The 24972-nt window shown below is 42.5% G+C and overlaps 1 protein-coding gene across 1 annotated transcript in view; it reads left to right on the top strand.

Annotated features, from left to right (window-relative positions):
- LOC126338648 (AT-rich interactive domain-containing protein 4B-like) overlaps positions 1 to 24972 on the top strand; it is a 129491-nt gene that overhangs the window by 62340 nt on the left and 42179 nt on the right. Inside the window, exons 12-14 of the mRNA XM_050001571.1 lie at positions 1241 to 1414; positions 4702 to 5151; positions 20551 to 20786. Coding sequence (XP_049857528.1) covers positions 1241 to 1414; positions 4702 to 5151; positions 20551 to 20786 — 860 coding nt within the window. The remainder of the gene's footprint in view (positions 1 to 1240; positions 1415 to 4701; positions 5152 to 20550; positions 20787 to 24972) is intronic.

The following is a 24972-nucleotide window of genomic DNA, read 5'->3' as shown; positions in this document are numbered from 1 at the left end:
GTACCCACACTACAGCAGTTTCGCTTGCTACTCTTAATATGAGTTAAGTCACTTTTTGTTTCCAAATCTGAATCAGATAGCATCTGATAATTCAGTACTGTGGAAGCTCCGTCATGGATGGACTGGAAATACATTACAGTGGTAGAACATTGCTCACAGACAAAAGATGTCCAAGTTATCTAGAATGTGCAGTTAAAGTTATGTTCCCATACTTCTGTCATGTTATATAATTCTTTATGTAACAAAGTTGGTGATGTTTCCATTACTAAAGCTGTAGCTTTTTTTCAACATACAGTAATATTCATATTTTGCACTTTGTCACATGAAACAGAGGACGCTTTCTTTTGTTTAGCATTCATCACAAAAAAGTAGCACTGTTAGTCCCTTGTGCTTCAGAATATTTTTTATCTGTTTTCTAATGTGTGAGTAGCAGTTCATCACTTTCATATTGTTGTTGCCATCTGGATTCTACACACCTACACTATATTTCCTAAATTTTGCATGTGGAAACTCTCCCTATAACATATCTTCCGTTCTAGTAATCTCTCTGGGCTCAACTTTCACCAGTCCCTGTAACCCACCTGCCTGTCACCTTCCTCTTATCTTGCAGTGCACCTGCATAGTACTCTTGCCAGTGCACCTGGATAGTTCTTTCCCATTCTCTACTCCTCTACTCTACCCTTTGCTCCCCCTCCAACAGCACAGCTTCTTGATGCTGCACCTTGCAGCTCACTGTCTCGTCCCCACCATGTCCCTGCATACTTCGACAGGTGACACCCCGGCAGATTACCATATGACCATTTTCAAGAACAAGTTATTAATTTACATTACTCATTAATAAATTCAGCTACCGTTATTGGTACTTCTTTAGTGCTTATGCTATGTTCAAACCAGCTTCATTTTGATGATTTATGTAGTGTGAACACACCACCATGTGAAGGTATGATTTGCTGTTCTATTGACATCCTCTTTGAATCTGCTGTAATTATGACTTTCATTATAGTAATGCACATGATTCCTATGGAGTATTTGAAGTTCATTTGCTATGTAATTAAGAAATGAGAAGTATTTTTTGTATAATACTACAGTTTTGAAAATCTCAAAACTAGTCATATCTTTACATTTATCCTCCTACGTCCATAACAGTTTCAAAATTGTCACAGAATTGTTGATTCCCTAATTGTATAGCTAAATGGCAAGGGAAGCTTCAGATCCAATTTTTGAAGGATAATTTTTACAGGAAAAGCCACCTGCAGTTAGTGAGAAATCCATAGAAGTCACATCAAAGCAGCTGGCTGTGACTACAGTGAGTGAAAAGGAGCAACCAAAACCATCTTCAGTGGATGAGAAGAAACCACCAGAACAGCAGTCTACCAGGACAAAAGAAATAAAAAAAGAAAAAGTCAAAGAAAAGGTGAAATGTTCAAACTTCCCTACTTCATCAGTTTTAATTTCTCTTTGGTCTGAAAGTTAATACTTCCTGTAGTTACAATACACAGACATTGTTTAACCATAAATATATGTACAGTTATTTTTCAAATGAAACTCGTCTTTGATATTTTACGTGGATTGCTTATTTATATTCCTTAAAGTAGTTGATAACATTGTTGCTAAATAGTAAGTGGGGGAGGGGCAGGAGCAAACATTTTATCAAAAAGTTACTGAAGTTCTTGTAATTTGTGCTCAAGATCCACAATGCTTAGTACGGTAAGAATCGTTTTCTCTTGTTTCTTCGAATTGTCAACTTGCTTCAGGTGATCGCAATACAGATCATTGTTTAAACTGCATACGGATACTCGTGCCATTGTACGAGTTTCTCCCAATTTGAGATTTGAAGGGGTGGGGTATTTAACATTTACGTGCTTACAATAGTAGAGACACGTTCAGATAGGTTTTTTAGAAAAAGTGTATTTGAAAAAAAAAAATCAAGGTATTGCTGATGCACTTGTTGCCTATTTTTCCACGTAATTGCTATCCCATTCATTGCATGTGGTGAGCCTTGGCATGAACTTCTTTATGCCCTCCTCGATGAACTCTGCTGCCAGCTCCTTCCCCCCCTCCCCCCTTCAGAATATCTTTGTGCTTCTGCTCGTTGATTGAAAATTTAAATTCTTGTGTGCCGTCAGGGAGGTGAGAAGAAGGGGAATACCAAAGGGGAGTGGGGGTTCAAAACTTAGCAACCAAATGTGTCCAATAGTGCATTGGTGGCTAAGACTCTGTGAGGATGGGCTTTGTTGTACAACAAACACATTCCTCTTGTCAGCATTCCCTTCCTTTCGTTTTGAATGCTCCGGGAGAGTTTCTTAGGGTCTCACAGTATTGTTCAGGCATAAATTTGACAAAAATTATGCCATTTCAGTCCTAGAACATTGAGGCCATGATTTTTGCCCGAAATGGTGGTTTTGAATTTTTTGGCAGGTAAGGAATAGGTGTGACCCCACTGTGACGAATGTCTTTTTGTCTTAGACATGTAATGAGCGGGTGTTTCATCTCCAGTCATAGTAGAGCTCAGATAATCCTGACCTTCCAGTTCAAGTTGCCCAAGAAACTCACAGGTCTGTTGACCCCAATTTTTCTTGTGCTCATCTGTCACCTGTTTGAGGTCTTGCGCACAGTTGGTGGTATCCCAGTGTTTCTGTTAGTGCTATGTATAAGGGAGTTCTGGAGAGTTGTGGAAATATTGCAAAACTTTCATCGACTGCTAGTTCAGTCTTCCTCAATGTTTTGCACCCCACTGATCAGTAAAAATGGGAGGTCTTCCACTCCTTTGTTCGTCATGATCATTTGTGCTGCACCACTAAACTCCCTACATCACTTAAACACATTTCTTCCTTTCAGGAATAGGAAATGGATCACAGCACGTGGCCTACATTTGGCGGAATTTCATACGACATCTTTCATGCAACTTGATACTGCAACATGAGTTTATGTACCACCATGTTACTGTGATGCTCACTCTGGTCAGGTGATCCCCCCCCCCCTCTACCTGTCAAGTGTTGCCAACTACAAAAAAAAAAAAAAAAAAAAAAAAACAATTGGGGTCACAGTACACTTATTTTTCCACCATGCCTTGTGTTTTTGACTATTTCTGTAACTTTCTAATTTGGATTTGGGTGGGTGGGGGGGGGGGGGGGAGAATTTTGCTGTCACAGATATATAAACCATGTAAAGGTCGTGATAGTAATTGTGCTGTTAACCATTGCACCTTTTTCATCAGTTATCATTTTAATTCTAAATTTGCTATATGAAACCTGTCCAAATAATTATTTCCAAAGATATACTTTCCAGTTGTCATGCACAATGATTTCAAAATGTGGCCTTGTTTACTTCTGGACCTTGTTCCAGCAGCAAGTGAAGGAAAGGCATTTCATGTACCAATGCCTATCATTTTGAGATATATGTAAAATAAGGGGAAGGCAACCACTTACCTGTACAGAACTTGCACTTGACGTACTAAGACATGTAATAGAAAATGGTTAACATTAGCTTCAGAGTTTTTTCTCTAGTCAGTGCACACACACACACACACACACACACACACACACACACACACACACACACACACACACACACACACGTGGTGTGTTCGTGCGTGCGTATACATGCATGAATGTCTGTGTGGTTATGAATACTCTTACTATAAAAGAGCGAGAGTTTGAAAGCTAGTATTGACTCTTCTCTGTTGCATGTGTACTGTGCACCAGTCCTCTATAGGTGAGTGGTTGCCTTTCACTTATTTTGTTTTTCTCCATCCAGGAAATTCCATTATTTTTTATATATTCACATATAAAATGTGACAGTATTATGCCTTTATAACCCAGTTTCTCTAGAAGTTGGCAACTGATTTAAGAAGAAATAAGATTATCTGTGATGTAGAATAACCCAAAATAGATTCTGAAGATTCTGAAATCCATAAGTTTTGATTTTGATCATCCCTTCATTAGCCCATGCAGTAACTAAATGAGCTAATGCATATGTTGAGAAGTTGTAAAATTTTCTTGCAGTATATCTGAAATAAGTGCTAGATAGTGAATGCGTGGGACAAGTCTTACAGGAGAAACAGTTGCAGGGAAAGGAACTGTTGGATAAGGATGGTAATACAAAAATTTGACAACAGAGTTGCATATATTAGGAGGCAGACAAAAACTGGAAGTAGGTAGTGTGGGGAGAATTTCAGGATGAGATGATGACATTTCTGGACTTACCTTGAGAAACATAGCTCTGGTGTAGGTCCCTTCTGAGACACTGTAGGTCATGGTAATACTGGGTGATCAGTGTAGGGGTTAGGGTCAGCTTATATTTTTTGATGTTGGAGCTTTGTAGGGCAGAACAACAGAGGAGCAAGCCATCCAGAAAAAACCCTTGAGGAGGTTGGCATAGGATGCTGTCAGTTTGATTTCCAAAGCTTTCTGGTTTGTTTGTAGGTCTGACCCTAAGGTAAGGAAGTTGTGGGTGAGGATTAACTTGATAGTTTGATGGTGAGTGAGGTTTTTTGGAAACTTCAAGATGGGTGTAGCGTTAAAGTGCTGGGAGACCATATGTATGTGGGCTGCTAACAGGAAGTTTTCAGATGGAATAAGTGTTCACTCAGTGTTCGATTTGTGTTTGCTGTACATTGGAGGTTAATGTTCAGTATGTGCTTTTATGTTGTTCTAGGGTCAAAGATTTTCTTAAACTTGGTTTTTTATTTTAATTATGCAGATTGACTTGACTAAAGAAGAGAAGAAGACTGAGAAATCAAAGGTGAAGAATGAAGAGAAAGTAAAAGTCGAAGATAAAACAAAGCAGGAAGAGAAGAAACAACAAGTAAAGCAATATGAAAAGGATAAGCAAATAAAACTGGAAGAGAAAAGACTGGAAGAAAAGATAAAAACAGAAGAAAAAGTTAAAATTGAAGATAGAGATAGTTCTAGAGCACTGGTTCGTAAGGAGGAACATACCAAAGAGAAGGAATTACGAGGTAGAATAGATCGTGGGCGATCTCGTAAAGAAGAGCCAGCTACTGGCCCAGAGAAACAGTCTGAAAACATTCAGGTTGTGAAACAGGTAGAGGAAAAAAATAAAGGAAACACTTCCAATGAAGAGGATATTTGCAAGAAGACTGTCAAAGTTGAAAAAATACCAGATAAAAAACAGGATGAAGATGACAAGGTAGGTTACACAGAGAGTTGTTTTGTATGATGTAAATGAACAGGGGATTGTCCTCACTGACAACTTAGTAAGGTTACTAACCTTTCTTGATGTTTCATAATTCTTCTTTTACTTCGTCTAGCTAATGACTATTAGGTGCTTTAAGCAATTTTTAAATAATTCATATCAACACCATTAAAGTTTCTTTTCATTTTATACTTATCACTGTCCTTAATGATGATGATGATGATGATGATCAACTTTTGGGTAATAAACTCCTTAACTATCACAAAAAGGTGATTAAGCTACAGACACCAAGGAGTCTAAACAAACAAGTGGCGATTTATAGTAATATGATGAATAATTTCAGAGACCCTTGCTAAAACAAGCTGCCTGTATGAACATTATGTAATCAGTGTTTAGCTATGTACAGTTGACTGTGCTCAAATGTAACTTCATGTGGGTTGACTGACACGTACATGACTGAAACTTGGTTGTGACTGAGTGAAGCAGTGTTCATGGTGCATATTTAAAAACTAGGAGAAGACTGATTTTACAAATTATCAAATTAGATAGCAATTACGTATTTGTTTACAATATGGTATTTAAGAGTGATAGTTAACACATGTACCCATATGTCTATCAAATTATTTTGTTTAACTGTTGTTTATATATTCTTCAAATTGTGTGAATACTGGGTTCTACTCTCGTGAACGGAATTTCGGACATGCTCTTTTATCCCCAGGATTTAGCAAAGCCCACCAAGTATTTTTCAGAAAATCCGTTTCTGTTTTTAGAATATTTCGTTTACTAATGTTAGTATGAATTGGGTACACAGCTACTAACCACACAGAGGTGGTATTGAGCAGCAGACAAGTGCATTTGAAAGAAAACTGTTGAATATTGTCAAGCTGTTGGATAACGTCCACTGTTGGCTTCATGTGCTGAGACCCGGCTGGGGTTGATAGTTTGGGAACAGTAGTGACATGGGCCAGGGAGGGCAAGGGTAGTGGGTGGGGGTGGCAGAAAGTCTGTTGAGACATGGGGTTAGAAGAATGAAGAATGTATTTTAGTGTTCCTAACTGAGAACCACTTGTATGAACATCAAGAGCTCAGATGGAAACCCAGTTCTAAGCAAAGAAGGGAAAGCAGAAAGTTGGAAGGAGTATATAGAGGGTCTATACAAGGGCGATGTATTTGAGGACAATATTATGGAAATGGAAGAGGATATAGATGCAGATGAAATGGGAGATAAGATCCTGCGTGAAGAGTTTGGCAGAGCACTGAAAGACCTGAGTCGAAACAAGGCCCCCGGAGTAGACAACATTCCATTGGAACTACTGATGGCCTTGGGAGAGCCAGTCCTGACAAAACTCTACCATCTGGTGAGCAAGATGTATGAAACAGGCGAAATACCCCCGGACTTCTAGAAGAATATAATAATTCCAATCCCAAAGAAAGCAGGTGTTGACAGATGTGAAAATTTCCGAATTATCAGTTTAATACGTCACAGCTGCAAAATACTAACACGAATTCTTTACAGACGAATGGAAAAACTAGTAGAAGCCAACCTCGGAGAAGATCAGTTTGGATTCCGTAGAAATACTGGAACATGTGAGGCAATACTGACCGTAAGACTTATCTTAGAAGAAAAATTAAGGCAAGGCAAACCAACATTTCTAGCCTTTGTAGACTTACAGAAAGCTTTTGACAATGTTGATTGGAATACTCTCTTTCAAATTCTAAAGGTGGCAGGGGTAAAATACAGGGAGCAAAAGGCTATTTACAATTTGTACAGAAACCACATGGCAGTTATAAGAGTTGAGGGACATGAAAGGGAAGCAGTGGCTGGGAAGGGAGTGAGACAGGGTTGTAGCCTCTCCCCGATGTTATTCAATCTGTATATTGAGCAAGCAACAAAGGAAACAAAAGAAAAGTTCGGAGTAGGTATTAAAATCCATGGAGGAGAAATAAAAACTTTGAGGTTCGCCGATGACATTGTAATTCTGTCAAAGATAGCAATGGACTTGGAAGAGCAGTTGAATGGAATGGATAGCATCTTGAAAGAAGGATATAAGATCAACATCAACAAAAGCAAAACGAGGATAATGGAATATAGTCAAATTAAGTCGGGTGATGCTGAGGGAATTAGATTAGGAAATGAGACACTTAGTAGTAAATGAGTTTTGCTATTTGGGGAGCAAAATAACTGATGATGGTCGAAGTAGAGAGGATATAAAATGTAGACTGCAATGGCAAGGAAAGTGTTTCTGAAGAAGAGAAATTTGTTAACATCAAGTATAGATTTAAGTGTCAGGAAGTCATTTCTGAAAGTATTTGTATGGAGTGTAGCCATGTATGGAAGTGAAACATGGACGATAAATAGTTTGGACAAGAAGAGAATAGAAGCTTTCGAAATGTGGTGCTACAGAAGAATGCTGAAGATTAAATGGGTAGATCGCATAACTAATGAGGAAGTATTGAATAGGATTGGGGAGTAGAGAAGTTTGTGGCACAACTTGACCAGAAGAAGGGATCAGTTGGTAGGACATGTTCTGAGGCATCAAGGGATCACCAGTTTAGTATTGGAGGGCAGTGAGGAGGGTGAAAACTGTAGGGGGAGACCAAGAGATGACTACACTAAGCAGATTCAGAAGGATGTAGGCTGCAGTAGGTACTGGGAGATGAAGAAGCTTGCACAGGATAGAGTAGCATGGAGAGCTGCATCAAACCAGTCTCAGGACTGAAGACCACCACAACAACAACAACACCTGTGCAATTCACAGAAACCGGTGTTGGTGGGAAGAATCTCGATGGCACAGTCTTTGATGTAAAGCACACCATATTGCATGGCCTTATTGACAACTAGGGGTCCAGCAGTGTCTTGGACACAATTTAGCAGTGGCCAATCATGCAGACAGCTGGTAAATGGTCATGTACACATTGAAAGCCACATTGTGATTGTAGCTAAATTGGTAGACCTCATGGATGCCTTCAGCAGTGTTCCTGCATCCCATTGGGTAAGGAATGGCTAAGACAGGACTAGAGTTTTATGTAGTGTGAGCATGTATGGGACAAATCCACACCTCACTCTATATCTGGATATGAGCTATGGAGAAAGAGGTTGGGAAGAGGAATTGAATGGGTATGGTCAAGGATACTGTAGATTGGGCAGGCAGCAGAGTAATAAAACTGCAGGAGGGATGATTAGAATATTTCTCATTTCAGGGCACTAGGAGATGTAGTCAAAACCTCAGCAGAGGATGTGATTGAGTGGTTCCATTCCAGGTTTATAGTAAGTTTTGTGGGGGTCATTCCTCTGTGGTTGGACGGTGGGTGTATGGGGCATGGTATGTGACTGGCAAGAGAAGGCCCAGCAGAACTGTTTCTGTAAAATTTGGTGAGGATAATTTCTGTTTGTGAAAGCCTTGATGATATCTTGGTCATAATTGTCTTTGTCTAGTAAAATTATACATTTTTGGAAACAGAATTTTCAAGTGCATGTGGTTTAAATGAGTCACAGTTATTGACTAATTACTGAAAACTTTCCACGCGAACTGTTAATGCTGTTGCAATCAGTACCCTGGATATTATATGCTGAATTAAGAGGGTTAGAAAAATAAGGGTGCACATGCCATGGGACCGCTGGGGAATCCGGGAAAAACTTGGGAAATTTTTTTGTCCGTGAGAAAATCAGAAAAAAGTCAGGAATTTTTTAGTATTTCAGCTTTCGGTTAAATTTTTGTAATTTTGACTGGCAAGAACTGATGATCTAATGAAGAGTATTGCTGTTTCTCACTACTGCAGAATAAAATTGCAGCAATAAAACATATACAAGAGACAAAAAACAAAGTAAAACTTAAATTTCAAGGGAAATGCGCCATTTGTAACAACAAAACACAGTGCGTACATAAGAGTCTACCAACAGCAAAGTATATCAAAGGTTTTAGGAGGAAGACTGTGCAATACTTCATAACAACAAACTGCTTCCGATGAGCATGATGCCACAATTGTTTACATTAGGTTCATTTTAGCTGTTGCCAATGGGCTTGTGTGCATGCACAGTTGAGTTGCGTATGAGCAGTACCTTCTGCTTCCGGCTCCAAGAAGTGTTGCCGTTAGCTGTATTGCCAGTAGCAACAAGCGGAAAAATCACGCATGTGCAGTTTCAGTTTTCTGATTTCATTTTTCAGTTTATTTGAAACAAAGTGTTTCATTCCACACTGTTGGTTACATCAACTGTTCGCTGAATTTCAAGTGCACATTTTCATATTCTGGCACATATGGCATTATGCCATTATAAAGACCCAAACATGGAAATTATACAGTACTGGTAAACCAAGAAAATTTACACCCCAAAAGCTTAATGTCAGACTGGAGCCAACTTCATTATGCACTTCAAGCTAAATTATGTACTTTACCATGGGTATGAAATCCTGACGCTCTTGTAGTAACCCCTTATGACCTGTTTCTTTTATGATGTAATGTAAGATCTCTTAATGCTATAGATGTACGAACATATGGGTTTCCTATGTCATTCTAGCTGCACACAGGCAGTAACACCTGTTTCTTGGCACACTCGGGCAACTGCTGAAACAAACCTGTTTCTAACAGGTCACAGGAAAGTATTGTGAATGATGGTGGTTTGAGAAGTGTTACTTTGAAAGTAAATTTCCTTTTATGCATAACGAATTATGTTACGTGTGAGAATTTTAGATGAATTTCTTAAATCACAGTGTGTTTGACTGTCATTTAACACTTAAACACTTAGAGGACCAGCCACTTAAAAGAATTTTGTGCCTGTAACACCAGACACTTACATCATTATATAAAATTCTATAGGCACTTTTGTGTGATGTATCTTTAGAGTGTAACCCACGCAAAAAACAAGCAGTATTATATGTGAATGCTCAGTTTTTCTTGTAGCTGCACTATGTATGTTAATTGAAACCAGTAACTTTTCCTGTTTGAGTCTTCACACTACTTAACAGTGATGTTACTATTGGCAGACCACATCACGTGTTCTATGATTTGCTGGTGAGATCATGTACCATGAGCTATGATTGACTTAAAAGTACATCGCAATCTCTCTTTCAATGCTTCGGAAATTAGAAATTAAGGTGCTGTGTTTTATAGAATTCAAATTTATACTTTTGTAACACACACACACACACACACACACACACACACACAGCTTTCTAAAGGACCAGATAGCTCTACTCTGGTATATAACACCTTAACCATTCAAAGGATTGACAAGTTTTACATTCTCCCTCTTAACACAGAAAAGTGTATTTTTAACTGAGAAATCCAGGAAAAATCCAGCAATTTTTTTTAGCTTGTCCATGTATACATCCTGAAAATGTAACTCAGAAAAAATTAAGCAGTTACTTGCATACTGCGTTCCACGATTAAAGTTCCAGTTTGAAAACACTAGAAAGACAACCACTGTTCAGAAAGACATCACATTTGAACTACGTATTACTCATGTAGGGGGAAACCTCATTGGAGGGTAGGGGCCAGGGAGCCAAAGTTTACAAATAGATGGCATTGTAAATGTCTTACCATAAATGGGATCTGCTACAAATGAAGGATGAATTACAGTATGATGGCTATGGTTCGATTTACACTATATGTACTGTTTGATGTGAACGACTGCACGAATTCGAGTCAACAGTTGTGGTAGTGTTAGCTAGGTAAGCGTATCCACCATGGCAAGTTCTTACCACATCAGATGGGGAAAATTTGTTTTTAATTGTCCTGAGCCAGAAACCACTTCAAAAGCAAAATGACATTGGTGTTTAATTGTCATGGGGCCAAAAGCTGCATAAAGGCAAAGTGACACTGGTTTGTAATTGTCCTGTAACTGGTGCAAGACATGTTCAGCGTGCTGTTCCCAGTTTTCTATCATAAGTTGAAATGCCTCTACAGCAGCCGCTTCACTGGCTGCACAATTTGTGGAGTAGTGCCATATACAGAAAAATTAACATACCCACACATCCATGCTATTGAAGAGTTATAATTACAGTGGTGTACAAAAGGCTCTCATTTCATTTACAGTGACAATACAGTTAACAGGACCCACAGGACTGATATCCTCGAGCAAATATGCGATACAAATAAGTGGTGCCATCAACTCCCACCACACAGTCACCTCTACAGAATGAATTGATACTTATTGCTGAGCGTGCAGATTTTCTGTTCCCCTTACTCTGCAATTCTGCATATTGACATGCCTTTGGGTGTGGTAACTGGCTTCGTCTGTCCACAGAACGTTCCACAGCCATTTCGTGTCTCCTTCCTTGCAAGCAATAAATTCCAGATCAGACGTTTGTCTTGCTGGCAGGTCAGCAGGGAGCACCTCTTGAATGTGGGTGATTTTGTATGTAAATAGCAATGCAGGATGGTTCATATGATTTAATGCACCATGCTCACAGGCATTTCCTTGTTTGGAATTTCCCATTCACTGCATGTTCACACATCACTGCTCAGTCCCTCCTGCAGTGCTGTGGCAGCATCTTTAACAGATGTTGGATCAACTGCTTTCCTCTCTCTGCCACATTGCACTTAACAGGAACTTGTTGTTTCAAATTTTGTAATCATTTCCTCCAGGCCTTTAGCAGACATTAGACGAATGCCTTTTTTCATATCCTTCAATGTCAGAAACTTCTGCTGGGCTACTGGCACACACTCACCGTTTTTGTAAAAGAGCTTTACCAGCAGCATGTGATCCTTCATGGAGACAGTTATGTTGGGTGTCTCGGGCACAAACTGTGGATCATCTGTGGTCCTATGTATCTGATTTTTCCTCTCCCTCGCCCCTGCCTCTCTCCCTCGCCCCTGCCTCTCTCCCTCGCCCCTGCCTCTCTCCCTCGCCCCTGCCTCTCTCCCTCGCCCCTGCCTCTCTCCCTCGCCCCTGCCTCTCTCCCTCGCCCCTGCCTCTCTCCCTCGCCCCTGCCTCTCTCCCTCGCCCCTGCCTCTCTCCCTCGCCCCTGCCTCTCTCCCTCGCCCCTGCCTCTCTCCCTCGCCCCTGCCTCTCTCCCTCGCCCCTGCCTCTCTCCCTCGCCCCTGCCTCTCTCCCTCGCCCCTGCCTCTCTCCCTCGCCCCTGCCTCTCTCCCTCGCCCCTGCCTCTCTCCCTCGCCCCTGCCTCTCTCCCTCGCCCCTGCCTCTCTCCCTCGCCCCTGCCTCTCTCCCTCGCCCCTGCCCCTCTCCCTCGCCCCTGCCCCTCTCCCTCGCCCCTGCCCCTCTCCCTCGCCCCTGCCCCTCTCCCTCGCCCCTGCCCCTCTCCCTCGCCCCTGCCCCTCTCCCTCGCCCCTGCCCCTCTCCCTCGCCCCTGCCCCTCTCCCTCGCCCCTGCCCCTCTCCCTCGCCCCTGCCCCTCTCCCTCGCCCCTGCCCCTCTCCCTCGCCCCTGCCCCTCTCCCTCGCCCCTGCCCCTCTCCCTCGCCCCTGCCCCTCTCCCTCGCCCCTGCCCCTCTCCCTCGCCCCTGCCCCTCTCCCTCTCCCTCGCCCCTGCCCCTCTCCCTCTCCCTCGCCCCTGCCCCTCTCCCTCTCCCTCGCCCCTGCCCCTCTCCCTCTCCCTCGCCCCTGCCCCTCTCCCTCTCCCTCGCCCCTGCCCCTCTCCCTCTCCCTCGCCCCTGCCCCTCTCCCTCTCCCTCGCCCCTGCCCCTCTCCCTCTCCCTCGCCCCTGCCCCTCTCCCTCTCCCTCGCCCCTGCCCCTCTCCCTCTCCCTCGCCCCTGCCCCTCTCCCTCTCCCTCGCCCCTGCCCCTCTCCCTCTCCCTCGCCCCTGCCCCTCTCCCTCTCCCTCGCCCCTGCCCCTCTCCCTCTCCCTCGCCCCTGCCCCTCTCCCTCTCCCTCGCCCCTGCCCCTCTCCCTCTCCCTCGCCCCTGCCCCTCTCCCTCTCCCTCGCCCCTGCCCCTCTCCCTCTCCCTCGCCCCTGCCCCTCTCCCTCTCCCTCGCCCCTGCCCCTCTCCCTCTCCCTCGCCCCTGCCCCTCTCCCTCTCCCTCGCCCCTGCCCCTCTCCCTCTCCCTCGCCCCTGCCCCTCTCCCTCTCCCTCGCCCCTGCCCCTCTCCCTCTCCCTCGCCCCTGCCCCTCTCCCTCTCCCTCGCCCCTGCCCCTCTCCCTCTCCCTCGCCCCTGCCCCTCTCCCTCTCCCTCGCCCCTGCCCCTCTCCCTCTCCCTCGCCCCTGCCCCTCTCCCTCTCCCTCGCCCCTGCCCCTCTCCCTCTCCCTCGCCCCTGCCCCTCTCCCTCTCCCTCGCCCCTGCCCCTCTCCCTCTCCCTCGCCCCTGCCCCTCTCCCTCTCCCTCGCCCCTGCCCCTCTCCCTCTCCCTCGCCCCTGCCCCTCTCCCTCGCCCCTGCCCCTCTCCCTCGCCCCACTCACCATGATGTAATATGATGATTATATTTGATGTCATTCTGGGCACTGGTTCTGAAATCCCTGGGTTAATAGGACAGAGCGGATGAGGTTTTATTTGTGGAATGAAACCAAAATAAGTTACTGCCAGTTGCACTTAACATATAACACAGCGTTATTTGGTAAGTGTGATAGTGTTACGGAGACGTTTAGCAAACTCAAGTGGCAGACTCCACAAGAGGGGCACTCTGCATCGCGGTGTAGCTTGCTGTCCCGGTTTTGAGAGGGTGCGTTTCTGGATGAGGTGTCGAATATATTGCTTCCCCCTACTTATACCTCCCGAGGAGATGACGAATGTGAAATTAGAGATATTCGAGCGCGCATGGAGGCTTTCCGACAGTCATTATTCCCGCGAACTATACACAAGTGGAACAGAAAGGGAGGTAATGACAGTGGCACGTAAAGTGCCCTCCGCCACACACCATTGGGTGGCTTGTGGAGTATAAATGTAGATGTAGATGTAGATTAACTTTATTCGTTACAACACACAATCACACAAGCAAGAATCACATACTCTCAAGGTTTTAACGAAAGACCTCTTTGGATTTAATTTAAATTGGCTGAAGGCTACGTCGAAAATCCAAAACACAAGGCCTAAGCAAGGAATTGAAGTACAGAATTTCTTCTGGAGGTTTCACTTCTTTAGGGTGAAGGCCATACACCATGCAGAAAACAATTTTACAACTTAAGGCCTAAAGGAAAGAGCTGCTATATTTCCATCAAAATATGCTAAAGGCTTTATATTAAAATGCTTCGTATAAAACTCGGCTGAAGGCCACATACGAAACCCAAACAATCTCACGGCTTAAAGCCCAGACAAAGAAATTTCAAACTTCTAATTTAAGCTCCATCCAATCCGCAAAATGACAAGACGTCAATAGCACAACGTAGTGGATACTGGTGCCCAATCCAGCCAAGACAGAATAAACGCCCAAAACTACAAACACCACCTCAGCTGTCGAAATACATGCTGTGCTAGACAACATCAACATGAGGAAAATACACTGCCGAGAACTATGTCAATGCCCAGGGCAGGTAACCGGAATGTCAACGGCCACAAGGCAGGAGATACTGCTGGTACACTTCATGAATGAAGGCATGAATTAAATTAAGTTAAAAAGCACACAACAAGACTGCTGCAATTCTAGCCAACTTCAATGCGCATACGTTGTTGGCCGCGGGAATCTCCCATAAAGTGACAACCAGGATCGAATGAAGAGTTGAGGCTTGATAGTAGGTTAAATGAGCACTCAATGTTAGTGTCAAGGATCAGTGGGCGACGTACTTCGTAACACTCGCAACTCCATCAGTGCGTGCACGCCGCCAGCGGCTCCAGCCTCACTACGTGCCATGGAGACTTCCTCACTGCTCTGCCCCAACTCACACACAACACACCCGGAAAATATATCCTCCACACCAAAGATAGTACAGCAGTACTAGTATCGAGAGACACTGCTGCTGCCACTCACAGAGGGAAGACAGCAACATTATGGCGGTAACCGAAGAAGAAATAAGACACCACTGGACGGTAACCAATGATAAAACAAGGGATGATATGAGCCAGCCACACCTCAGGTTCTTTCTCTCTCTCTCCAGTATTTTGAAACTGGAACTTTGTGTACACCCTGTACATGGCATTTATATTAAATATGTAAAACAAGGCAGAAAGAGGGAGGAAGTTATTTACATTACAAGTAGTATTATAGCAAAGGGAATTATTTCATCGTACTGTGTTTCAACTCCTATGACAGATTATACACTCCTGGAAATGGAAAAAAGAACACATTGACACCGGTGTGTCAGACCCACCATACTTGCTCCGGACACTGCGAGAGGGCTGTACAAGCAATGATCACACGCACGGCACAGCGGACACACCAGGAACCGCGGTGTTGGCCGTCGAATGGCGCTAGCTGCGCACCATTTGTGCACCGCCGCCGTCAGTGTCAGCCAGTTTGCCGTGGCATACGGAGCTCCATCGCAGTCTTTAACACTGGTAGCATGCCGCGACAGTGTGCACGTGAACCGTATGTGCAGTTGACGGACTTTGAGCGAGGGCGTATAGTGGGCATGCGGGAGGCCGGGTGGACGTACCGCCGAATTGCTCAACACGTGGGGCGTGAGGTCTCCACGGTACATCGATGTTGTCGTCAGTGGTCGGCGGAAGGTGCACGTGCCCGTCGACCTGGGACCGGACCACAGCGACGCACGGATGCACGCCAAGACCGTAGGATCCTACGCAGTGCCGTAGGGGACCGCACCGCCACTTCCCAGCAAATTAGGGACACTGTTGCTCCTGGGGTATCGGCGAGGACCATTCGCAACCGTCTCCATGAAGCTGGGCTACGGTCCCGCACACCGTTAGGCCGTCTTCCGCTCACGCCCACACATCGTGCAGCCCGCCTCCAGTGGTGTCGCGACAGGCGTGAATGGAGGGACGAATGGAGACATGTCGTCTTCAGCGATGAGAGTCGCTTCTGCCTTGGTGCCAATGATGGTCGTATGCGTGTTTGGCGCCGTGCAGGTGAGCGCCACAATCAGGACTGCATATGACCGAGGCACACAGGGCCAACATCCGGCATCATGGTGTGGGGAGCGATCTCCTACACTGGCCGTACACCTCTGGTGATCGTTGAGGGGGCACTGAATAGTGCACGGTACATCCAAACCGTCATCGAACCCATCGTTCTACCATTCCTAGACCGGCAAGGGAACTTGCTGTTCCAACAGGACAATGCACGTCCGCATGTATCCCGATCCACCCAACGTACTCTAGAAGGTGATAGTCAACTACCCTGGCCACCAAGATCTCCGGATCTGTCCCTCATTGAGCATGTTTGGGACTGGATGAAGCGTCGTATCACGCGGTCTGCACGTCCAGCACGAACGCTGGTCCAACTGAGGCGCCAGGTAGAAATGCCATGGCAAGCCGTTCCACAGGACTACATCCAGCATCTCTACGATCGTCTCCATGGGAGAATAGCAGCCTGCATTGCTGCGAAAGGTGGATATACACTGTACTAGTGCCGACATTGTGCATGCTCTGTTGCCTGAGTCGATGTGCCTGTGGTTCTGTCAGTGTGATCATGTGATGTATCTGACCCCAGGAATGTGTCAATAAAGTTTCCCCTTCCTGGGACAATGAATTCACGGTGTTCTTATTTCAATTTCCAGGAGTGTATTTTGTTGAGTAGTTTTCTTACTACGTGTATGATACAAAATCTGCAAAAATGGGCATATATAATTGTAGTTGTGTACGTTTCCTTCAGCATGTTGAACATGCAAATTTCTTGTCTCACAGATTTTGAAATTTAATTTTGAGACTCAATATATACAGTCCATGATTACATGGCTCTCTCTCTCTCTCTCTCTCTCTCTCTCTCTCTCTCTCTCTCTCTCTCTCTGTGTGTGTGTGTGTGTGTGTGTGTGTGTGTGTGTGTGTGTGTGTGTGTGTGTGTGGGTGGGGGGGGGGGGGCAACTTTCCTTTTCATTATGTTGTTACATTCCATCCCAGATTTTCCATTGTTTGATTAATAAAAATATTTAATTTGTATGGTAAACTTAGGGTACTTGCAGCATTAATTTATGGAGAAGAGCCAAAATACCATAGATTTCGTTTGGAAGCTGTCTCAAGCACTCGAGAATTCCAGTCTGTAGTTTGGAGTAATACATTCAACCTGCCTTGCAGTATCTAATGCACAATGTTGTATAAATTGATTTACTTACATTATTTAAAGTATCCCCAAAGAATACAAGTGTAAGATATCTGGAGACACCAACTAGTTATGTTGTAAAGTTTTAAGATAATATACCCAGGAAAATTTTCTCTTCCAGGTCACACTTTATTCCTTTGGTGAACTTATAACTTCTATCTGTTTCTAGAAAAGCTGACAGTTTATAATACATTACAGGTACACTGCAAGTCTGTGCCCTGGCCCTTGCCCCCCTTATTCCCCACCCGGAACTAGTAAACTAATGTGTGTAGGCTGGGTGGATTTTAGTAATTACGCACTCACTGTCACATCTCTTGCTCTCAGATCAGTAACTGGAGTTGGGTCTGTTGACAGACTTAGAGGTGGAAATGTTCATCACTTGTAGTGTCACATTATCGTCTTGTGAATTGTTTTTGGGGCAAAATAATAATACAGTCTTCCGCAGTTACAATAACCTGAATGCTTGACAGTTGTCATTTCTTATAAATGAGAATTAAACTGTAAAATTGTCATTGCTAACTTACCTGGTACAAATCGTCACAAACATATCCATTAACTGAGATGGTGGGTTGGCTTGTAGTTTGCTTATCATCTTAGCAGCATTTGGGTAGTTTTTGATGCTCCTGTTGAAGTATGTTTAAATTTTAGCTCGACTGTTTTGCATAAAAACCATCAAAATTTTATTAATAAGACAGAGTTATAACATAGGTTCATTGCATTCAGTTACTCAGTCAGAAAGCAACCATCAACTTGAAGGTTAAACAACTAAAATGTTTGTCATAAGTACTGGAATAGCTCCATTGAATCAAAATATTGGCCAGCCAATCTGTCTGTATGTATATTCACTCTTTTCTGAACTGAACTCCCTCTTTGATACAATTAAGACTGTAGTTATCATATTCAAAAGGAATATTAACAGATTTTGGACAGAAGATGTGACAGCCGATAAATCAAGGAAGCCTGAAGTAAGATGTGCCCTCGGAGTCTTTCTCGATGTCATGCTTCAATAAAATATTATCGGTTTACAAGCTGCGTCATATCGAATAAAACACCTGAGCTTTCTATAACTGTCACTGCCATTGTCATCAGGAGTTAAAATGACTGACTGCCGGGGCTGGCACAGTGTTCTGCTTATGTAGATCTGGAACCTTCAAGAGAGGGCCGGAGTGGTGCATGAGTGGAAGGCAAGCTACAAGCTGCCAAATTTGTCTTCCACACATGCACCACTCTGGCCCTCTCTTGAAGGTTCCAGATGCTACGATTACATCTGTATAAGCAGAACACTGTGCCAGTCTTGACAGTCAGCGATTTTAACTTCTGATGACGATTGCGGAGACAGCTATTGAAAGCTTGCGTGTTTTATTTGAAATAATGAGGCTTGTAAACTGAGAAGATTGTACTAAAGTAGGCTGGTCGCACAGTTTTAAAAACCATTTTAATCTCAAGAATTCAAAATTTTTAGAAAGAGTCATTGCCTTGATTATGGAAATTCCAAACACTTTTGTAAGGTTAATGAAAAATACAGAATAACAGTGTGCTGATAGTGGGCTGTTAGTATTTTTAGGAGAAATATTGAAAGATGGAACTAAAAAAAAAGTCGTTGGTCACAGATTTAAATGAAAAAAAAAAAATAATGGGAGACCCTGTCTCATAATATTTGTAATGTACCTGCTAGATGCTGTGCCCTTGGTTGCACATTGGCCGCTTTATTTAATCACATGCTCAGTTGAGCATGTATCTGCTGACATTCTTGTTACTTAAATAATATGCTAATAGTTCAGAGGGCCACTTAACGTGAGAGACTGTACTGTTACTGTCCTCCTTATATCTACAAATTGATGCTGTTGTAGCAAATGGAGAACTCTTGTTATAATTTGTCCACCAAAATTCATCGTAATTAAACTAGTCGCGAGGAAAATAAATAATATAATCTCACTTAGTAATTCATATTAATACTCATATGAACACAGAAACGGTATCGTTTGTAGACGCTTTGCACATATGATGAATATGCACATACATTGGTTTGTCAGTGAAAAAATTACCCTAAATATAAGTTCATGTTGCAAAATCTGGTTGTGTGACAATAATTGTCCTATACACCAGTACATCAAGAAGGAGAAAGTTCTCCAACCTAGTAGCTAATTAATGTAAACCAGTCCATACAAACAGTGGCAGTAGTAAGCTATGTTTGACCAGCAGTGACTTCTACACGGTCAAGGCTGAGTCAGTATGACCAGACTGGAACACAGTTTACCCTTGAACATTAATTAATTTAGATATACTAACATTCATATTAGTCACTTTCAACGTCACTAATAGTCATGTGTCATGTGTATAGCGTGATGCCAGTAGTAAACATAATGAACATATTGATGTGCAGGACATTTATGGTTACACAATCTGAAGTTGCCAGCACAAACTGATATTTCTGGTAACTTCTTCATTGATAAAGCAATGCGTATCTGTACTTGTCGTATGTGTAAGATGCCTAAAGACGATAGTTTTTGTGTTTGTTAGAGGGTGTGGTATCCATAAAATAAGGGAGGGTAAAATCTTTAAAAATATTACCAGGAAAAAGTGTAGATTGTGTTAAGATAAATGTAGCACAAGTAAACAGATTGCTAACATTGTAGATAGAAACAAATAGGGAACTGGAAGAATGAAAAGACAGTTTGGCTACAAGTGAAGTGCAAGATTTTGCGAAAGTGAGAAAGTGAATGGCAGTAGGATGAGGAAATTTGATGGAAAAGATGGATGGGTGTACATTTCCACTCTCTGGCATTCATATTTGTAAAGTTTCTTGTTTTCTGAGCCATTTCATGCTCTCCAAATAGCTGACATTAATTATCTTGTCAGACAAAACTTGAGCTTCAACTAAACTCTCAAGAACTCTGAAATGGAACCTTAAATGATGGAAAATTATAACTGTTCATTTCTCTTGGTTATTTAATTTTATATTTGTCTATTCCTATATGGAGATCGTTTATCATTTCCTCATTTGTCTATTCCTATATGGAGATAATTTATCATTTCCTCTTTTACAATATTCTAGTGGTATTATTCTCTTTTCATTAATATCTAATTTTCAGAATAATATCAAGGCATTTTGGAATATATGTAGTAAGGTTTATTTTAATGCATTTTGAATGCTTGCCTTTCATCTTTATGAGAAATGTCTTTAAAATAGAAATAAGTTTTTTTGAAATGAACTGTTTATGTACTTTTTGATTAATGTATTACACAAACACTTTTCTCTGGTAAGATGCGTCTTCTTTTCTCTTTCCTTGAAGGTACGCAATAAGATTAAAGAGGATACATCGCATCAAGCAAAGAAAGAGTCTCCAATTTCACCACAAGGGAGAGAAAGTCGTACACCATCAAGAGAAAAAGCGCCAATGTCACATTCACCTCGTGCACCTGTGAAGAAAGAGGACAATTCTCCCTCTGTACTTGCCTCAGATTCACCATTGTCAGGTCCAAAAAAGCGAGGTCGTAAACGCAAGGACACAGAAACCAACCTTGAGGAGTAAGTAAATTCTTAACCTCTGACTTAGAGTGGTAGTCTAGAAACTCTCCAAAGCCTGATTAATGTAATTGGTTTGATCTTGATCCCATGTTCCATTACACAACTAGACAAGAGATACGTGTCTTGTGAATCTTCCATCTTAGTTAGTTTTGTGTTCCATATATAATAGGAGTTGTCAATGAGAACCTTTTTTGGTTTATTTTCAAATTTAACTTTGCTGTCTGTCAGTTATTTTATGTCTATAGAAAGTAAAGTTCTGGTGAGATGTAAATAATTTAGGAGTAAAGGAGTCCACTCACTAAATAGCAGAAGGGTTGAGTTATAGACAGGCATACACGAAACAGAAAGAAAACTCGCTAGCTTTCATAAGAAACTCTTTATCCTTTGATGATCTAGAGTACCCCCCCCTCTTCCCCCTTCCCACACACAAAAACCTGTGCCTCTACATTGTACCAGCTGATACTCAACTCAATGGACTGGGTTGAAGGTTTTTGTCAGTTGGGGTGGGGGACAGAGAGAGAGAGAGAGAGAGAGAGAGAGAGAGAGAGAGAGAGAGAGAAAGAGAGAGAGCTGCAAGTGGGATCTGCAGTTTGGGATGGATATCTAGCGGCTCAGAGGGAGGCACCAAGCGCATAGGATAGGAATGCAGGAGAGAAGAGTGGCTGGCACAACAGATAGGTATGTGGCACACAATTGCTGAAGCTGGTGAGGTGTGATGAGCAATGAAAATTATGTGGAGACATGGATTGGTTAGGGGATGACAGGTGGAGGGTGGGGGGGTTATGAGTGAGTGGAAGGTGTGGGAACAGTAAATTAGTGGAGGTTGAAGCCAAGACAATTATGGGAGTAAAAAATGTTTTGCAAGGACAATGCCCACCTTTGTAGTTCAGAAAAGCTGTTGCTGGATGGAAGGATCCACATGGCATGTGAAGCAGCCATTAAATTTCAACATGTTGACTTGGCAGCATTTTGTGCTATTGGCTGGTGAACTTTGTTCTTGGCCACAGTCTGAGAGTGGCCATTTATCCTCAAGGACAGCTGGTTGCTTGTCATAAACAAATAATATACTGTCCAGTGATTGTAGCACAGCTTGTATATGACATGACTGCCTTTACATGTTGCCCAGCTTCTGATGGGATTGGATTTGCGTATTACAAGAATTGGGGCAGGACTTATTGGGTGGATTAAGTTGGGTTGTCAATAGGGATATGACCCCGTGGCAAGGGGTTGGAAGTGGAAGTGGCATAGGTTGGGTAGGTGACATAGTGGCAAGGAGGACCCTCCTGTGCATGTGATTCTTGGAGATGGTGGGAGGATTAGGGATTTGTGAGGATATGACATCAGAAATCTGTTTGCATACTATGTTGGGAATGAATTAGTACCTCTCTGTGTACGTTATTGTGATACTTCAGAACACTGGTCAAGGGAATTCCCATCGCTACAAGATACCCTTTCCATTGGTGTCTGGGCTGGATGGGATCAATTTTTGGTGTGGGTGGGGTGTCTGCTGTCAAAATACAGGTACTGTTGGTAGGTGGTGGGCTTAATATGGACAGAGATATGGATCAATGCCCAGAAAGGTGGTATGTTGGTATGAGGAGGACTTCGTGAAGCAGATGAGAGAGATGCTCAGGTTGTGGAGGAATGAGGAGAGTGTCTCAGCCCTGGGTCCAGATCAGAAGAGATCATTAATGAACCTGAAATGACAACTGTAATGTGGTGTAATGAATGTAATTTTTTTCTTCTGTTGTAAATGTGTATGAGGGGCATTCAATAAGTTATGCATTTTTTGTCTTGGCCAATTTCACTTGAAATTGATTTTGTCCTTAAAGTTTCATGAAATTCTGATAGATGGCTGTGCTATGTGTGGCCTTGAAAATGGTGGCTGTATCCCAAGTGCGTTCCAAGCAGAGAGCTGTCATTGAGGGTAGTTTTTTAAGAAACAAAGTGTCACATATGCTTATAGGCACTTCAGAAGGTCTACAGAGACCCAGCAATGAAAAAAAGCATGGTGAGTCAATGGGCGAGGCAGCTGTCGTCATCGCAAGCAAGGTAGCGCAGACCTGTCAGATCTCGCACATGCCGGTCGGTGACGCATAGTTGCAGTGTTGGAGTGTGCAGACACTGTCATTCAAGGTGATTGTCAGATAACAATCAGAACCCTTCCTGCTCAACTAGATGTTTTATGGTAGTGCTGACACTCCCACCCATCACTTGGGCACTCAAAGGTGTGTGCCCACTGGGTGGGTTTCATGCTGCATAACAGAAGACTGTAAAGAACAGAAGACTATAAAGAGCAACGAAGCATCTTTGTGGAACTGCTTGTGCATTATAAAGCTGGTCATGACAGTTTTTTGCCGATCATCATCACAGCAATGGAGTGTGGGTTTATTACTTTAAACTGAAAACAAAACAGTAATCTACAGTCTGACATCACACCACCTCACCTCCAAATTAAAAGTTTAAAGCCAGTAAAGCCATGGTTATGGCCCTCTGGGACTCTGAAGGGGTTATTCTGTTTGGTGTCCTTCCTCACTGTGCAACAGTCAACTCTGAACTTCTTGCGCTACCCTCAGGTAATTGAAGAAATGACTTCAGTGTATTCATCTCCACAAAAATACAAATGAACATCTCCTTTTTCATGACAACACAAGGGCTCACACAGGTCTTTGCACCTGATAGGAGCTCACAGAACATAATTTGACTGTTCTTCCTCATCTACCCTACAGCCTGGATTTCATGTATTCTGTTTCCATCCTTTTATGTGAATGAAGGATGCATTCTGCAGGAAGCAGTATGTGGATGATAGGGAGGTTATTGCTGGAGCAAGACTTTGGCTCTGATGTCAACCAGTTAGAGTGGTACTAAGTACTCTCCCTGTGAGGTAGCCTAAGGCCATTGCCTTGGATGGATATTATGTTGAAAAATAGGGTTTTGTAGCCAAAAGATTGGGGAATAGTATGGTGTATTGTAGACCTGAATAAAAGGAACTGCTTTCAAAGAAAAAACTTGTATTGTAGTACTTAATGAACCCAACTCATACATTGTTGTTCATTTCATACTGCAGTGGATTATTTATGACAAATCACATGGTGCAATAAATATACTGTGAAGCAATAGTAAAAATGTCTTAACTTGTTGAACAGATGTTTACAAGGTGAGTGTGGGTTTCCATCACACATTATTCTTACAGCTCATTTTTGAGCAGTGGAGATCTTATTTCTTTAAGATCAGTTACCCCTGGACATTATTATATATGACATTGAATGAAGATACACAAAATACGTCAACTTACAGATTTCTCTCTCTGGGTTTTCAATGATTCAAAGTGTAAATGTGGCTGAATTACGTTGTTTTATGAGTTACAAAAGGTGCTTCTTCTTGTTTACATTCATATCAATATGGGTGCCTAAGAATTTGTTTTCACCCTTTTCATTAGTTCCTCACTGTGTTACATTTACCATTGGTTTAGTACCCCTAGACATGCAGAATAGAATATGTTGTGTCTTTTTAAAATTGAGGATGAGACCATTTGGAGAAATCACTTGGTAATACTTTTAAGAAAATAATTTACCATTTCTTCTATTGCTGTATGTATGTTTAGATTGATGACAATACTAATGTTATCAGCAAAAGGAAATAATTCTGTTTGTTTTATGTCAGATGGAAGGTCATGTGTTTATATGGAAAACAATAGTTGATCTTAGACTGATCATAGTGGATCCCCATAAATGGTTTCCCCAAAAGAAGAATCTCTTGTGCTTACATTGTTTGAATTTTTATGCAAATCTTTCTGTATTCTTTTGTTTTGAAATAACATTATCTTTTGCTTGGCCATGCCGACAGTTCGACAAAACCTCGGTTTATACTGGAGAGTACTGATTGACTCAGTCTGATCGTCTTAAGTAGGTTACAGGAAATACCAACTGGTGGTGTTTTGTTGTTTGATGCTTGTAAAATCTGTTGAGTGAATATGCAGGCAGCACTACCCCCAGAGCACTCTTCTGAAATCCAAACTGTGATTCACTGAGGATATTACTGTTGCTCAGATGTGATACTATTCTAGAATACATCATTTCGAAAATTCTGGAAAATGTCAGTAGTGAAACAGGTCAGTAGTTACCAATGTCTGCTCAATCATCTTTCTTATAGTGCAATTTAACAGTTGCATATTTCAATGTCTCTG

Source organism: Schistocerca gregaria, chromosome 1 (assembly GCF_023897955.1).
Source record: "Schistocerca gregaria isolate iqSchGreg1 chromosome 1, iqSchGreg1.2, whole genome shotgun sequence".
Classification (NCBI taxonomy): domain Eukaryota; kingdom Metazoa; phylum Arthropoda; class Insecta; order Orthoptera; family Acrididae; genus Schistocerca; species Schistocerca gregaria.
This window is presented reverse-complemented; position numbering and strand designations above follow the sequence as displayed.